This window comes from Enhydra lutris, unplaced genomic scaffold (genome assembly GCF_002288905.1).
Source record: "Enhydra lutris kenyoni isolate GAN:26980312 unplaced genomic scaffold, ASM228890v2 scaffoldscaffold45, whole genome shotgun sequence".
In the NCBI taxonomy this organism is placed as follows: domain Eukaryota; kingdom Metazoa; phylum Chordata; class Mammalia; order Carnivora; family Mustelidae; genus Enhydra; species Enhydra lutris.
In genome coordinates, this window is record NW_019154129.1 from 15,655,249 (window position 1) to 15,672,509 (window position 17,261).

The 17,261-nt window shown below is 50.9% G+C and overlaps 1 protein-coding gene across 3 annotated transcripts in view; it reads left to right on the forward strand.

Annotated features, from left to right (window-relative positions):
• The window catches only part of LOC111155968 (LUC7 like), a 35,242-nt gene that overhangs the window by 15,825 nt on the left and 2,156 nt on the right, over positions 1–17,261 (forward strand). For all 3 annotated transcript variants that reach the window (XM_022516459.1, XM_022516457.1, XM_022516458.1), the window contains 4 exons: positions 3,355–3,465; positions 4,572–4,715; positions 10,108–10,284; positions 13,630–13,718. In XM_022516459.1, the coding sequence (XP_022372167.1) occupies positions 3,355–3,465; positions 4,572–4,715; positions 10,108–10,284; positions 13,630–13,718 (521 nt within the window). The remainder of the gene's footprint in view (positions 1–3,354; positions 3,466–4,571; positions 4,716–10,107; positions 10,285–13,629; positions 13,719–17,261) is intronic.

Genomic DNA, 17,261 nt, shown 5'->3' on the forward strand with positions numbered 1-17,261 from the left:
ACCGTTGCGTCAGAGGGTATCTGGGGTTTTGATGATACCGTGCTCCCGCCGGCGGGCGGAAGAGTTCGCATCCTCACGTCTTTGCTGATAGTGAGTAACCGTGTTTTGGGGTGTTGGTCAGTCAAGAGTTACTGAAAGGTGATTCTTTGTGTAGGTGTTGCCTGCCTAGACCCTCAGCTTGAGCTTGGTGGGTGGAACCGCTGGTGCACCTGTCCTCACTGTTGACTCCTTCTAGCCTAAGATAGCCTCAGTCTGACCATGCCAGGGCCAGGCCTTGACTTCTTGAAAGTGTTCTATCCAGAAAGGCCTTAGGGAGGGGTGTATGACGTCTGCTGCTAGGTAATCTATATAATAACATTTCAGATTTCTCAACTTGAGCACTGGCAAACAAACCACAGTATTAATACTTTAATGCAACCTGTGAAGCCGTTACACAGCAGTACAACTGAGTTAGAGTCCACATTATTGAAAGTATGAAGAATTTGATTCTTTTAACTTGGTAAAAACACAGTTAACTTACTCCCCAAATTGTTTTGGCTTGTGATGTTTTATTTGACAGGTTTCTGAAACTACACATGGTATCAACAAATTTCCAGACTGTCTTTAATATACCAGTTGAGACCGGTTCTGATTATACCTACTTTTTCTGTCTATGATGAACCGTATAATAGTTAGGGTTACTAGGTCAGGTATCCCGGGCGGGGATCCCGTCCTGACCTTGGGCAAGTTACTGTAACTTGTTCTGTTCCTCTGTGAACTGGGCTGGTGGTGACCGCCTAAGAGTTGTGCACATTGAGTGTAGGGACTTTGGAGCCAAACCATAAGGGTCCTTGGACCCTGATGCCATCACTTTGTAGTTTGGAAACTGTACCTCAGTTTCTTCATCTGGAAAGTGGAGACTTTCGCAGTTTCCCATGTGGCCGTTTTAAGGCACACGTGGACACGCAGCACAGCACAGGGGCTCATGTTCGCTGTGACCAGTCTCCCTGAGAGTGTGTCTCAGGCTCCCGGATTTCTGGCTGGTGTCATCTCCGCTGGGCTGGCTGGGCTGGGGACACTGGGAACAGCGCCCTCAGTCCTGAGTGTGGAGGAACGGCCTCCAGCAGCAGTGACACTCAGTTGCCTCCTGGTGTCAGCACTGTGCCGAGGCCGCCTCAGCAGTCCGCGTTTCATCACAGCACTCTGAAGCTGGAGAGGTTGGGGGCCTTTCTAGAGAATGGTAGGTTGTGATTAGGGCTTAATTTTTAGACTTGAATATCCTTTTGTTTTTAAGATTTTATTTATTTGACAGAGAGTGAGAGAGCACAAGCAGAGGGAGAAGCAGGCTCCCCGCTGAGCAGGGAGCCCAGTGCAGGGCTCCATCCCAGGACCCTGGGGTCACGACCTGAGCCGAAGGCAGATGCCCAACTGACTGAGCCCCCCAGAGTGTCACCTCTTAAAGAATGTGGCAGTTAAACGATGTCTCCGGTCTGCTGCGTCTGTAGCTAATTGGTTTCTGCTGAAACTGCAGCTCGTTTCTTTAATGGATTGTGACATGTCACCACTTGACCCCTGATGAGTGGGTTCCTGGGTCTGTCGCAGGTGTGAGGTCACTCTGGGCAGTTAACGGAAGGATCTGCACCATAGATTCAGGGCCTCTGTGTGGGTGAAGCCGGGGCATTTGAGGATGGTCTGCCACGATCCATCGTCCCTTAGGAGCACAGGAGTCGTGCGACCTGTGTCAGCTTGCTGGCACTGGATCCTGGCGCGTTATCCCCCTGTCAGCAGAATGATCAACTCTATGTTTCCAGGAGGTGTGCTGCATGCAGACAGATGATCATTGGCTTCCCTGATGGCTTCATGTGAACATAGTGAAATGTTTATCAGGGAAAGTATGTGAACGGCCCCACAACAGGAGAGAGGTCCTGAATCCCAGGAGTGAGTGAATGTGGAGTGAAACCGGCAGTTGGCTTCAGTGGGTGATTATACTTCAGGCTTTCTCCAGTGCCCTCAGGGGCTTCCACAGAACTTCTCTGTGTGAACTGTGTCCACCTGTGCATTTCTGTGAAAAGAGATTCTCAGATTTCTGGAGGAGACCATATCCCTCTTGTCCGTTCCAGTGTCACACTGGTCCTTGTAGAGAGCTTTCTTAACAGCCGACCTGCTGACTTGCTCCCTCTGGCCATCTTTGGGTGGAGGGACATAGATTATTACCACTTGGTCTTTGGTTTTGTTTTGTTTTTTAAGATTTTATATATTTATTTGGGAGAGAGTTTGAGAGAGAGAGATCATGAGCAGGGGGAAGGGGTAGAGAGAGAAGCAGACTCCTCGTTGAGCAGGGAGCCCGAGGCAGGACTTGATTCCAGGATCCCGGGATCACGACCTGAGCTGAAGGCAGACGCCTAACCCGCTGAGCCCCCCAGGCACCCCGGAAGGCAGCTGCGCTTCATCACCACTGGGTCTGCTGGCCTGTCACCTGCTTTCTGTCATCTCCACCCAGAGGTGTTTCTTCTGTACGTTTTGGTGATAGATCACGTGACTCAGGCCTGTGATCGTATGCTACCCTCCCTTGCTGTCATGCTTCACACAGTGCCAGCATCTGCGAGTGGACTAGTGGCCGTAATTTGGGAGGTGCTGCTTGCTGGTCGCTGGTTGTGGCCGGACAGATACCCTGTTTATATGTTTACCTGAAGTTATGCTGGGGCCTGGGGCTGGTCATGGCAGATCTGCTGCCTGACACATGTGAAGCAGCTTATTAGTGTGTCCGTGTTTCCCCCACAAGTCTTTTCAGAGTGAGCAGTTAGATTTCTAGAGTTTCTTTTCCTTTATTTCTTTGGGTAAGTAGTAACCAGTTTTCCTGCTACTTTAGACAGGCAATAACTAACTGTGCTCACAGCTCTCAGTAATATTTGTTCTATTGTTTTGTTTTGAGGTGGAAGGGGGAACTCTACCCTCAGAACATGAGGGGATAATATTTACGTGGCTCACACAGACCAGTGAGTACATCATCCGCACCCCCACAGCTCACCAGAAGAGGGCCTCCGATACTAGTCTCAGTCCAGCCTTTCCTGCCCCTCAGAGAACGCTATTAATTATGGCCTAAAATAGCCCGGGAAATGTTATTGAGGGATGGGGGTCCTTTTACGAAATTGGAGAGATAAATCAGATGAGAAGACCATGCTTCTGAATGATCGGTTTAACAAAGCCCCTTGGTTTAATGTGGTTACGGATGTGCTAGCTGTAGCATAGTTTAAGATCTTCCCACCGAACTTACAGGCTTTAAGAAACCAACCCAGGAGTGTATGTCCTGTTGATCTGATGGGTTCCACGACCTTCCTCGTGACTGATCACAGCTCTCTGATTCTCCTGAGCTAGGCGATGGATCACTTGGAGTCCTTCATTGCTGAGTGTGATCGGAGAACTGAGCTTGCCAAGAAGCGGCTGGCAGAGACACAGGAGGAGATCAGCGCAGAAGTTTCTGCGAAGGTATGCCTGGGACTTTCTCCTGGAGCTGTGTGTGCAGCTCGCTGTGTGGTGAAAACCAGCCTGCCGGCGGCCTAACAGCGCCATTACAGTTACCAGCAGCACTGACTGCGTCTTTGGCCTGGACAGTCCGTGCTGCCTCAGTGCGTCCCGGTAAGGAGAGAAGGCGGCCAGCAGGTTTCCGCTCCCTGGAACTGCTTTGCTGCCTCTGCCCTCCCCCGCTGTCCTTGTTTACCGAAGTTTGCCTCTTAACACCCCCACATAGAACAGTAAGTGGGGGACGTTTAGTTGAGCAGTGGTTAGACTGTGGTGCGGCTGTCCTGAAGAATGGAGACGGTAGATCCGTGTGTCATTGGCCTGTGAGCACATTCTGTTTCCTGTCTTTGAGTGCAGCACTGAATCTCTTCAGTGTCCTCTCCTCTCAGTTTTGTAAAAGCATTGTTTGGGGTCTGTGTAGTTGCTGCTTTATTCATCTGTTTATTTTTAAGACTTTATTCATTTATTTGACAGAGACACAGCGAGAGAGGGAACACAAGCAGCGGGAGTGGGAGGGGGGGACGCAGGCTTCCGGCCGAGCAGGGAGCCCGATGCGGAGCTCGATCCCAGGACCCCAGGATCACGACCTGAGCCAAAGGCAGGTGCTTAACAAGTGAGCCAGCCAGGTGCCCCAGCTATCTTACTTCTAAAATTAAATCCCAGATGATTAGGCAATTTTGCTGACAGTACAGATGTATGCATTTACACCGGACATTTTATGGCCCTTACGCAGAAGGTTGAGTGGTGATAGAAGATGTGAGAAGAGACAGCCTAGAGAGTGACCACCGTGATGACCCTGGCCACCATGTTGGACGTGACAGGCATGGTGCTGCTCTTAGGGACTGCAGCCGGCTGGGTTAGTTTAAGGTCAGAGTCCCAGCAGAGCCAGTAGAGATGCCAGAGTTGTTAGAGTTTGCTTGTGATCCCGTGAGGAGCATGGCTGTTCCGTGTAGTTTTGGTAGAACGGAGCAGAAGTACAGCAGGAGAAACACGCCTTGTCTCTGTGTTACGATCTTTCGGTTTTAGATGTCTGCTCACCTGACTCTCTGCCTCACCTGGTTGTCTTCTTTCAGGCAGAAAAAGTACATGAGTTGAATGAAGAAATAGGAAAACTTCTTGCTAAAGCTGAGCAACTGGGAGCTGAGGGAAATGTGGATGAATCCCAGAAGATTCTTATGGAAGTGGAGAAAGTCCGTGCGAAGAAAAAAGAAGCCGAGGTTGGTGGGAAAAGGTCTTCAAGAAAGGAGATGTTGTAACCCCTGAATGTTGACCATTTGGGCTAAAATTAAACTTGCATTTTTTGAATGTTGGGAAAAAGTTGGAAGTAGGGTGCTACGTGGACAGGGTTGTAGGATTGAGTCTGCGCATACTTGGGTTTGTGCCTTTGCTCTGTCCCCTGTGACCCTTGTGAGATAGCATGCCCATCACTGGCAAGCCGTCCGCATGACACCTGTATGCAGAGCGCAGTCCGCGAGCCGAAGAGCCACTGCGGTGGTGGCAGTTTACTCTCTGGGGGTTTTCCAGGCTGTGGTGGCAGCTCAGCCGGCGTGGTGGCGCCAGGGCTGTAGCGCAGGCTGCCCTGCACACCGGAGCCTGGCTGTTCTTGGTGATGCGGCACCTCCGGAAGAGAGAACCCGTGCGGGCTGAGGGTCGCATCCGCGTGGTGTCCGCTGGGGTACCAGGCCAGGACACACTGGCAGGTGGTGGAGAAGCTGAGCCAGAGACTCACTAGTGTTGGTGGCTGCTTTCTCCCTCGGGTACGCGCTCACTCCCAGATCTTCACCGCTGGAACTGGAAATGGCTCCCGTAGCCTTTGGGAATGGCGGTGACGGTCGAGTTGGAGGGAGGTGGGGACATCTGTATTCCTGGACCAAATGCTTGTTGGGCTCCACCTGTGTGCCGGATGGCTTTTAGTTGTTGGTTTTTGTGTTTTTTCCCCATTTTTTAAAAGGTTTTATTTATTTATTTGAGAGAGCAGAGCAGGAAAGAGCATGAGTAGCGGGGAGAGAGGCAGAAGAGAGGGAGGAGCAGATACCCTGCTGAGCAGGAAGCCCAGTGCGGGGCTCAGTCCCAGGATCCCTGGGATCACGACCTGAGCAGAAGGGAGAGGCTCGACGATAGAGCCACCTGGCGCCCCAGCTAGTTTTCAGTTGGGAGCAAGCCAGAGGACGCCCTCCTCGTGGAGAGCGCTGGGGTTGGGAGGGGTACAGAAAGAGGGTACGTGAACAGATGGATAAGAGTCATTCAGATGAAAACTGGTGGTCAGAAGAATAGGGTCTGAGTTTGAGAGTGACTCTGTTCCCAGGGGTCTCCAGGTGAGTTTGGGTAATCCTGGAAGTGCCCTTAGCCAAGACCCACTGGCTGAGAAGGTCATTAGAGCCGTGGGCTTGGGGAAGCTGGGTAGAGATGAGATGAAGTGTAGGTGCCCCTGGTGCAGGCCTCTCTTTGGCCACCTCTGTAGCCCTGGTTCAGCATGGTGCTTAACCCACAGTCAGAGGTCCGGGATGATGGACTGAAGGCATGGGTGGCGCCCAGGGCCCATGGGGGCTGTCACGATGCCCACCGGGGCGGTGGTAAGTCTGCAGAGCAGAAGGGTCACTCCAAGGGGGCCCTGCCTGCGTTGGGGTGAGCAGCACGATCCTCTGGAGGGTGGGGCTGGCGTCCTGCTGCACGCCCCTGGCAGCGCGACATCCCCTTCAGTGACGTTCGCAGCTGATGTGTCCGTCCTTGAACCTGAGGGGGAAGAGAACTCGTAGTACAGATGCATGTTAGTATGTAAAATGTATTCATGCCCAGAGACAGGTGGGCTCGTGATGGTGACCATTGCAGGGGACACTTGAATCAAATACCTTGAGTGGCATTTGTCACACCATGGAGGCGTGACTTGTTAAAATTCCCAACAGTGTTCCCTGGTTTACAGAGTAGTTCCATTTCTTGGAGATGGGGTTTGTATTTAAATTCTGCGTTTTGTACAGGATTTAAATCCCTGAACACTTATTGTAAATAGAAATCATGTATATAAATCTGTATCATGGGATCTAAACCCCCGTCTCCTGAAACAGGAAATCTGCGTTTATGTGTAGAACAGAGTCGGCTCCTTGGGTTTCGGACTGGTCTACCAGGAAGACCAGAGAGTCAGGAGGGGAGCTCTGGCTTCTTGGTCCAGCCCGAGGCCCCAGCCTTCATGCTTCCAAGAGCAGAGCAGACACCCGCCGTCCCTGGGCTGGCTCCGAGATCTGTATGTGGGTGTAAATGATTGTAGGTGACGGGTTCGTCACGTGGCTGTCTGCAGATAGCCCAGACAGGAGCAGGACACGGGTGCCCGCTGTTCATGCCCAGGACTCGGAGCATCCTTACCCTGGCCAGTGTCCTCCGTCCTGTCACTGGTCGTGCCCCCAGGAGGCAGCAACACTTCCTTGATCAGAGGAGATCGGGCGCGTTCAGGGTGGTATGGCCATAGACGCACCACTTCCTTAAAACCACTGTGCAAGACAGGCTGGTGTCGGGGGCCTCTGCCACGCTGCTCTGTGGTGGTGTGGCACCTGTGGGTCCCTTTGTGCTCTCAGCCCCAAGGGTGTTCAGTAGTCTCAAGAAATGATACCGAGAGATCCCATGTACCTTTACCCAGTTTCCCCTGGAGATACCATCTTGAAAAACCATTGCATAGCATAATAGAAAGGATGTTGACAGTCACAAAATATCCATCACCACTAAAGTCCCTTCCTGACCCTTTTGTAGCCACATCCACTTCTCTGACCCTGGCAGCTACGAATCTCTCCTCCCTCCCTCTATTCTGGTCCTGTTAAGAATGTTATGTAAATGGAGCCATACAGTACTTAACTTGTTGATACTTTTTTTTTATTAATTCAGTATTAATTTTTTAAAATTCAGTTTATTTTGAAAGAAATTAGAGGGTGGTAGTCAAAGTTTCAGAATTACAGAAAGGGACAGAGTATCACAGATACTCATGGGCCCTGCTGAATTTATCATTTTCCCTAAAGTTTCCGGTTTTTTTCCTTTTTAATGAAAGCTTTGGCACATCATAATGGAAATTCAGGTTCCCAGTGCTTCCCTCTCCAGTCCCCTCCCGTCCCTCCCCAGAGACGGGCATTCGTGTGCATTCACTTGTCTTTATTCTTTATTACACGTGCGTGCTGCCCATAAACTCTGTGTCTGGGTGTCTGTGGGTGTGTGTTGTGGGTGTGTTTTTGTGCTTTGTGCTTTAAAAAAAATCCCGCAGAAATGCCGTATGTGTGTGTGTCTTGCTTTCATTGTTCACTCACCACTGTTGCTGAGGTCTCTCCTTGCCGCCGCGTACAGCTTCCTTCGGTTTGCTGCTGCGGAGCTCTGTTTCGTGAACCTGCGGCTGCCGTGCACGGTGTTGTCGGTTCTTGGCAGTTTCTCGTCTTCACGGACAGCGTCCTCGTGCTTGTCGGCTGGCACACATGTGAGCGCGTTCCAGAACGGACGCCGGGAAGAGTTCCCGGAAGGGGCGCACACCTGTCTGGCTTTCAGAGATCGTCCAGGCACAGTCCCTGTTAGTGGCACCGGTGTTGCCTCCTGCCGGCGGCGTCTGAGAGTGCCTGGGTTTGAGGTCTTTGCCGGCTTAGTGAGTGACGTGGTACCTTATATTAGTCTGCTTTTGCCAGGGAATTCTGAATGTGTGAATTAATGGAAGATCCCTTTATTTGTTAATTATTTTTTATTTTTTATTTTTTACTTATTTATTTTTTTAAGGTTTTTTATTTATTTACCTGACAGATCACAAGCCGGCAGAGAGGCAGGCAGAGAGAGAGGAGGAAGCCGGCTACCTGCTGAGCAGAGAGCCCGATGCAGGGCCCCATAACCTGAGTGGGACCATAACCTGAGCCAAAGGCAGAGGCTTTAACCCACTGAGCCACCCAGGCGCCTCTGTTTTTTATTTTTTAAATTTTTTAAAACGATTTTATTTGTCAGAGGGCCCACACACAAGCAGGGGGAAGCCCCCTGTTGAGCAAGGAGCCTGATGGGGATTCAAGCACAGGACCCTGGGATCACGACCCAAGGTGAAAGTAGGCGCTTAACCACTTGAGCCACCCAGACATGGGAGATCCCCTTAAATAAGGATCAGTGAGTGTTAGACTGCATTTCTTTTTTTCCTTTTTTTTTTTTTTTTAAGATTTTATTTATTAGGGGCGCCTGGGTGGCTCACTGGGTTAAAGCCTCTGCCTTCGGCTCAGGTCATGATCCCAGGGTCCTGGGATCGAGCCCCGCATCGGGCTTTCTGCTCAGCAGGGAGCCTGCTTCCCTCCTCTCTCTCTACCGGCCTCTCTGCCTACTTGTGATCTGTCTGTCAAATAAATAAATAAATAAATAAATATTTTATTTATTTATTTGACAGAGAGAGATCACAGTAGGCAGAGCGACAGACAGAGGGAGATAGGGGGAAGCAGGCTCTCTGTCAAGCGGGGAGCCCAATGCTGGAATCGATCCTAGGATCCTGGGATCATGATCTGAGCTGAAGGCAGCCACTCAACTGACTGAGCCACCCAGGCGCCCCTAGAATGCATTTCTTTTTAAGATTTTATTAATTCATTTGGGAGGGGGACAAGACAAGCACAGGCAGAGGGAGAGGGAGAGGGAAAAGCAGACTCCACACTGAGCCAGCCAGAAGCCTGATGTGGGGCTCGGTCTGAGGACTTGGAGATCATGACCTGAGCTGAAGACGGATGCTTAAACATTAACGTTTGACCCACCCAGGTGCCCTGGAATGCACTTCTTAAATCTGGGTCTTTTTAAAAAAAAATTTTTTTTTTTTTTAAGATTTTATTTATTTATTTGACAGCACAAGCAGGCCAAGCATCAGGGAGAGGGAGAGGCAGGTTCTCTGCTGAGCAGGGAGCCCGATGTGGGGTTTGATCCCAGGACCCTGGGATCATGGCCTATGCCGAGCGCAGACATTTAACCAACTGAGCCACCCAGGCGCCCCTTAAACCTGGGTCTTAAAGACATGTTTTGACTTTGGCACCAGCATCAGGAACCGTATCTTATTTCATTTCTTCTGTATTACATCTGTTCTGACTGGAGTTGCTGCCACAGAGGTGTGTTTTAGTCTGTTTTGTTGGACATACTCTCTTTTGAAGAGAGTGTGTAATGTATTTGTTGGTCCAAATTTTAGCCTTTAAGGCAGAGTTGGCATACAGCTTTCTGGACCTTGGAATACCTCCATGAGTGGCTGTCGTGTATTTTGCTTGGTTATTTGGTTTGGTTTTTGTGCTTTGTTTTTTGGAAGGCCCCTTTTGAAGAGTCTCCCTTGGTTCTCTGGTCCTCCTAGAGGTCTCCACTGCACGTACCTGAGGCCTGCCTTCCCTGTTGGCCTCTGAGAGCAGACAGCCTCCTGCTTGTCCCGAGAAGTTTGAACATTCCTTATTGCTTTGAAATCATGTTTGTTCATTTCGTAATAAATGATGGAAATCTAGTCAGTTACAAATATCTGAAGCTTGTAAATGATGAGTTTTTGTTTATTTCAAAGTTATCTCTATAGTCCCTTCAAATATTTCCATTCGGGGGTTGAATATTTAGTTGTGGTTCTGTGTACCTCATTTTCATTGCTTTGTTCCCATTCTCCAGGAAGAATACAGAAATTCCATGCCCGCGTCCAGTTTTCAACAGCAGAAGCTGCGTGTCTGTGAGGTCTGTTCCGCCTACCTTGGTCTCCACGACAATGACCGTCGTCTCGCAGACCACTTCGGGGGCAAGTTACACTTGGGGTTCATTCAGATCCGAGAGAAGCTTGATCAGTTGAGGGTATGTTAATATGTTGTTTCTGGAGAAACCCAGGCAGTCTTGTGATGGCTTTGTATTAACTTGTAGAAAACCTTGTGTTTTGACCTTTTTTTCTTCTTTTTTTTCCTTTTTTCTTTTTTTTTTAAAGATTTAATTATTTACTAGAGAGTGTGCACAAATTGGGGAGGGGAGTGCAGAAGGACAGGCAGACTCCTAGCTCTGAGCAGGGAGCCCAACGTGGGGCTCAATCCCAGGACCCTGGGATCGTGACGTGACTTTAGACACTTAACTGAGCTCCCCAGGCACCACTATTTTGATCTTTTCTAAGAATATGTCTTGAATTTTAGAGTGAAATGTTCAGTCTGTCACTTTGTTCACATGAGGACTAAGGTCTTAGAATCCGCAGGGAAGGGACCTTGACTGTTTTTTTAGTTTGCACTTGTTTGCGGGGAAAAAACACGGTCTAGTCCTCTGGTACACAGCTCTCGCACACCCTGAAATAACTTTTGGTTGGAGATGGGAAGAACCCGGAGTTTGTTTCTCTCCTTGGGCAGAGGTGCGTGTGTGGAGAGTGGTGAGGCCAGACAGAAGATCACACTGCCTGGCCCTTGCCTTTGAGCCTCCTTGGAAGGACGAGAACGTGGTGGGGCGTTTTGGACGGACTGCTCCACAACTGCCCGCCTTTGTCTCTTCCTCAGGCTCCTCAGTTTCCTGGGGTAGACTCTGAAACTCACCTTGGGTGTGGAGCGCTCAGAGGGAAGGGTGAGCATGTTTTGCATACTCTGAATTATTTTTCAGATTGGCAGAGTCCTCCCCGCTGTGTAGGGACCGCTAGGATGGGTTACTGGGGGCTGTGCAGGTCTTCCTTCCGGCCACGTGAGGTTTGGTGGAAAGATGCGTGGTACCTGATGAGGACACTGTGACAGTGAAGGTGCAGGCCTTTTGTGTCCTTTGAAGAGCAGGGGACAGCCCTGCGCTTGAGAAGGGGTTTCCTGTAGGTGAGAGGAAAAGTTGGCACTGGGAGCGGAGCTGGGGTGGCCGCCACTGGTCTTAGAACAATTTGCTCCTGTGCTCCCACTAGAATTTTCAAAAGTGATTACATTTTATTGTAGATTTTTTAAAAGATATATTTATTTACGAGAAAGAGCATGTGTGTGAGCAGGGGGAGGGACGGGAGAGAATCAAGAGAGAATCCCCAGGTAGACTCTCCACTGAGCACAGAGCCCAGAGATCATGACCTGAGCTGGAGTCAGATGCTTCATGGACTAAACCATCCAGGAGGCCCTTTCATTTCTCCTTTAAATTGTATTTCCATTTCCTATCACACCATCATTTTGTTTTGATATTTTTTTATATCTGAAAGCCTTTTATTTTAACATGTATTTTTCCAACAGAGATGAGACTATACTGAAAAATTTTCCCGAAACCTTAAGAACTTAAGTTTTTGTTTTTGTTTCTTTAAAGATTTTATTTTTCAGTAATCTTTACACGCAACAAGGGCTCCAACTTAAAACGCCCAGATCAAGAGCCCCATGCTCTACCAGCTGAGCCAGCCAGGTGCCCGTGAGGAATTTAAGTATTAACTAGATCTAGAAGGCAGCCTTTGTCTTTGCAGAGTGAGTGGTACGCAGTTGATCCAGACAACTCAAACCTATTACAGATTTTGATAATGGCGATTAGACTAACAACAGAAAACTTGTCTAGAAGTGTCCCTCTGAACAGTCAGGAGGGTGAGAGCTCTGGGCCCTGGTCTGAGATGGGTTCGCTTACCTCGGTCCCAGAGGTCCTCACCCCAGGCCACACACCAAGGCAGTAGCAAGGCAAGGCCGCCTTACTTAGGGCTGGAAGGAAGCAGAGGTGTTTGGAAAGGAGCTAATCCCAGACCACAGCCCAGTGCTCAGTCACTTCCCCTTTAGGAAGCCTTTCAGTCGAGGGGCTGAAATGCCCATCCTTGACCTTCATGTGTCCGTCCTATGTGCCTGCTAGGGGCAGGGCGAGTGACGCATGGGCTGGAGAGCCCAGGGGGCCAGACGGGAGGGCTCTTGCACCTCGTGAATGCTGTGAGGGGGCCAGCTGGCTTCTCCCCTCAGTCCTTGCTGTACCCTTCGTTCAGGGGCCTGGCTCCAGTCCGCACTGAGGTGCGGGGTTATCCTTTGTGCCTCCGTGAGCATGAGAAGATTGGTGGCCCTTTGTCTCCCTGGCCCTGTTTTACTTCCCCTTAGGGCTTCATCAGCAGGGAGTGGGGGCATGAAGAGGCTTTGGGTTGGTGTTGAGGGTGGGGGCGTGGAGCTAGTGCTCTGAGCTCAGCTGTGTCAGCAGTGTCCCATAGTGGAGTTTCCCCAGGCTCCCCCTGTCTGCTGCGTTGTCTGCCCTGTCCACCGTCGGGCCTGATGAGCCCCGTTTCGAGCTTGGTGCTGAAAGCCAGGGGCAGGTGCGCCTGGCCGGCTCTGTCTGTGGAGCACGTGACTCTTGATCGTGGGCTGTATGTTTGAGCCCCATGGTGGGTGTAGAGAGGACTTCGTAATAAAATACCAAAGAACGCCAGCTCACGGTCTGCCTCCCCTGGCCTGCTGTCCCGTGAGGCCGGCTCTAAAGCCGCTAGAGCGCTCAGCACCCCAGGGACGGGCTGCTCCTGGCCAGCAGGGTATGGTTGGTCACAGCGTAACTGTAACGTGTGTGGCGTCTCCTTCGGTAAAAAACGAACGTTCTTTACTGGTGTGAAGCAAAAGATCAGTTTCTGTGACTTAGAACTAGAGCACCTCTTAGAGTGTGCAGTTGGTCACTGAACTTACAGGGTGAGTTTCTGTGGTAGCATTATTTTCGTGTATTTTCCACTAAGAAGTGTTAGAGGTGATTATGTTCCTCTTAAAGAGTTTCCTTTAGATTTCTAAATTACTAATATTGAGATCATGTAAAAGTGCTATTTTCTCTTTAAAGATTTAATTTATTTATTTGACAGGGAAGAGGGAGAGAGAGGGAACACAAGCAGGGGGAGTGGGAGAGGGAGAAGCAGGCTTCCCACTGAGCAGGGAGACCGATGCGGGACTCGATCCCAGGCCTCTGGGATCATGACTGAGCTGAAGGTAGATGCTTAACGACTGAGCCACCCAGGCATCCCCATGCTTTTTTTCTTTAAGATTTTATTTGTTTGACAGAGACAGCTAGAGAGGGAACACAAGCGGGGGGGCGCAGGAGAGGGAGAAACAGGCTTCCCTCTGAGCGGGTAGCGCGGAGCTCCATCCCAGGACCCCGAGACCGTGACCTGAGCTTAAAGCAGACGCTTAATGACTGAGCCCCGCAGGCGCCCCATAATACTCACTGGTATAGCTTCTTCTCGTCTCATTTTCCAACTTTTTGCTTATGTAGAAAACTGTGGCTGAAAAGCAGGAGAAGAGAAACCAGGATCGACTGCGGAGGAGAGAGGAGAGAGAGCGGGAGGAGCGCCTGAGCAGGAGGTGAGTCCACAGTGCGCACCTCACCCCAACCCTAACCCTGCCCCTTCCTTGCAGTCTGGCTTGTAGCCGTCGAGGTCTGCCATGGACCCGCGTGGCCCTTAAAAGCAGAGTAAGCCGACATGCAGCCTGCTCAGAAGAGCGGGGTTTGGGCCGGCCTGGGGGAGCGCCGTGTGGTGTGGACAGTCGTCCGGGGCTGTGCGCGCTGCTGAGGCCACCTGACTCGCAGCTCGGAAGGTGGAGGGCAGCACTGCAGGAGAAGCGGGAGAGGAGCCTGCTGTGCCCTGACCTGCCTTGTGGCTGCGCGGCGCTCAGCCACGCCGGGCCAGAGCTGAGGCTCTCTGGGGCCGGAGCTGAGGCTCTCTGGAGCCGGAGTGTGCTCTGTCTGCGCGGCCATACTTGGTGGGGGGACGTCCGTCAGGGAAGGGCCGTCGGTCTGAGCAGACTCTGGAGCTGACCGAGGTGTGGGGCCCTGCTGAGAACAAGCGAAGATGGTAGGGGTGGACGCCACGGGAGTCTGGTGAAGGGGTGCCGGGTTACAGGGAGGGTGAGAAGGATCTGGGTGTGTTTTGGGGGTGGAGCTGGGAAGATCGGCTGGTGCAGGCTTGTGAGGCGAGCAAAGGGGAAATAGAGCGGGCCTCAGGGTCTCTGGCCTAGAGTTGCCCCTGGGGGGGATGGAGAAGACAGAGCCGTGTAAAGGGCTGTTGAGCGGGTGATGGGGGGTGGAATTTGGCTCTGGTCGTACTCAGTTGGAGAAGCTTGGGAGACATCTGGTCAGAGTTCAGGGAGAAGGCTGGAGCCAGGACCGCACTGTCGGGAGAGATCTCACCGTCCTCGAAAGGCCCAGAAGCTGGGCTTTCCTGGAAGAAATACTATGTAATTCAGAAACGACAAATAACTGTTGAATTTTTTGTTTCTTTTCATTACTTTAATTACCTAACAGATTTTGATTGTAAAGAGATTCAAACAAAACCAAGAGAGATTCAAACAGTCTAAAAATGTATTAAGCAAAACACCTAAGTCCCTTTTTCCACCAAAGTGACCACTTCCGTGGCGGGGGGGTGTGCGTGCGTGTGCGGGTCCCTGTAGGAGCTGACACCGTGCCCTTGCGGTGACGTGCCTTAACTGCCCTTTCCCTCTCCCCTCCCTTCGCCGTCTTGGCCCATCCACCCCACCCCCCGCCCTCCTCTGGCATCACCAGCCCGTTCCTTCTCTGTATCTGTGAGTTTGGGGTTTTTAGATTCTGCATATCACCGAGATCATAGGCTATTTGTGTCTCTCTCGGACTGATGTTACGCAGCACAATGTCTTCGCGGTGTGTCCATGCTGTCCCGTGTGGCAGGATGTCCTGTTTCATGGCTGAGAGATGCTGCCCTGTGTACGTACCTCACATTCGTCTGTGGGTGGACACTGGGTTGTCTCCGTGGCTCGGCCCTTGTAAATAATGATGCGATGAACGTGGGGGTGCGGAGGTCTTTTCAAGAACCTGCTTTCATTTTCTTGGGTTAAATGCTCAGAAGTGGGGTCACGGGACCATGTGGTAGTTCTAGTTCTGACCTTTTGAGACTCCTGCACACTGTTCTGCACAGCGGCTCTGGTAGGTCCCCTGCCCGCCAGCTGTGCACGAGGGTGCCTTCTGCCCATGTCCTCACGCGCTTGTTATCTCTTCCCGTGTTTGTCGTCCTGTTCTGTGTTGCTGCGTTGGTTATTTCTTGTTGCTTCTCTGACAGATGGGAGGCCGTAATACCCCACTGTGGTTTTGCTTTGCGTTTCCCTTGTGATGAGGGATGTGGAGCGTCTTTTCATGTTCCTGTCAGCCACCTGTGTGTTCTCTTCGAAAAAAAAAGTTTGGATCCTCTACCTTTTTATTTCTTATTTATTTCTTTAAAAAATTTTTAAAGATTTTGTTTATTTATTTGAAGGAGAGCAAGAGAGAAACATAAGCTGGGGGCAGAGGGAGAGGGAGAAGCAGACTCCCAGCTTAGCAGGGAGCCAAACACGCAGCTCCGTCCCAGGACCCCAGGATCATGACGTGAGCTGAAGACCCTTAGCCGACTGAGCCCCCCGTGTCCCAAGGTCCTCCGCCTGCTTTTTAACGGAGTAGATTTTCTGTGGGGTCGCAGGCCTTGATGCATCTGGGTCTTGACCCTTACCAGGTGCTCGGCCCACACTTGCTCTCCTCTTCCACTGCTGAGCCGCATTTTGTCTTGATGGCTCCTGTGCCGTGCAGACGTTTCCTGGTTTGATGCAGCCATACTTGGTGTTTGGTTTTGTTTCCTTTCCTTTTTAATAGCAGTTTTTTTACATTTACTTATTTATTGGTCAGAGAGCACAAGTACACGAGCAGAGGGAGCCGTAGGCAGAATGGGCAGCAGGCTCTCTGCTGAGCAAGGAGCCCGATGTGGGGACTGCAGGATCGTGATCGGAGCCGAAGGCAGACAGACTTAACAGACTGAGCCACCCAGGCGCCCCTAATTTAATTTTTTTTTTAAAAAGATTTTATTTATTTATTTGACAGAGATGACAAGTAGGCAGAGAGGCAGAGAGAGAGGGGGAAGCAGGCTCCCTGCTGAGCAGAGAGCCCGATGCGGGGCTCGATCCCGGGACCCTGAGATCATGACCTGAGCTGAAGGCAGAGGCTTAGCCCACTGAGCCATCCAGGTGCTCTATTTTTATGTATTTGGTAGAGAACGCAAGCCGGGGGAGCAGGATGGGGAGAAGCAGGCTCTCCACTAAGCAGGGAGCCCGAAGTGGGGCTCGATCCCAGTACCTTGGGATCATGACCCAAGCTGAAGGCACAGGCTCAGCTGGCTGAGCCTCCCAGTGCCCTTGTTTTGTTTCTTAAAGATTTCATTCATTTGAGAGAGACGGGGCGGGGGGGACAAAGGGAGAGATCCTCAAGCGGACTCCCCACTGGGTAGAGCCTTATGTGGGGGGTCGTTCCTAGGACCCTGAGACTATGACGTGAGCCGAAACAAAGAGTCGGAAGCTTAACTGACTGAGCCATCCAGGTGCCCCTATAAATGAACGAGTACTTTAGCGATCATCCTGATTTTGGTATGTTTCAGTGGTTTATAAAATTCCCTAGGATTTCTAGGACAGGGACGCCTGGGTGGCTCAGTGGGTTAAGCCTCTGCCTTCGGCTCAGGTCATGATCCCGGGGTCCTTGGATTGAGCCCCGCATCGGGCTCTCTGCTCAGCGGGGAGCCTGCTTCCCTCCCCCTCTCTCTGCCTGCCTCTCTGCCTGCTTGTGATCTCTGTCAAATAAATAGAATCTTTAAAAAAATTTTTTAAAGACAAATGTAAGGTGTAAATATTAGTAGTGTTGGAAAAACTGCTTTCTAAGAACCTGTCAGATGACCCTTCAGATGCACGGACATCTTCTGTCACATCCCGCGCAACACACTGTGCCGGTGGTCTTGTCCGTTTTTGCTGTAGAACAGGGTGTAGGATGAGGACCCACGTATCATGTATTTCCCAAGGAGGTCATGTCCCTCTCACCGAGCAGTGAACTTGTGTCTGGAACTCGAGGCTTTGCTTCAACTT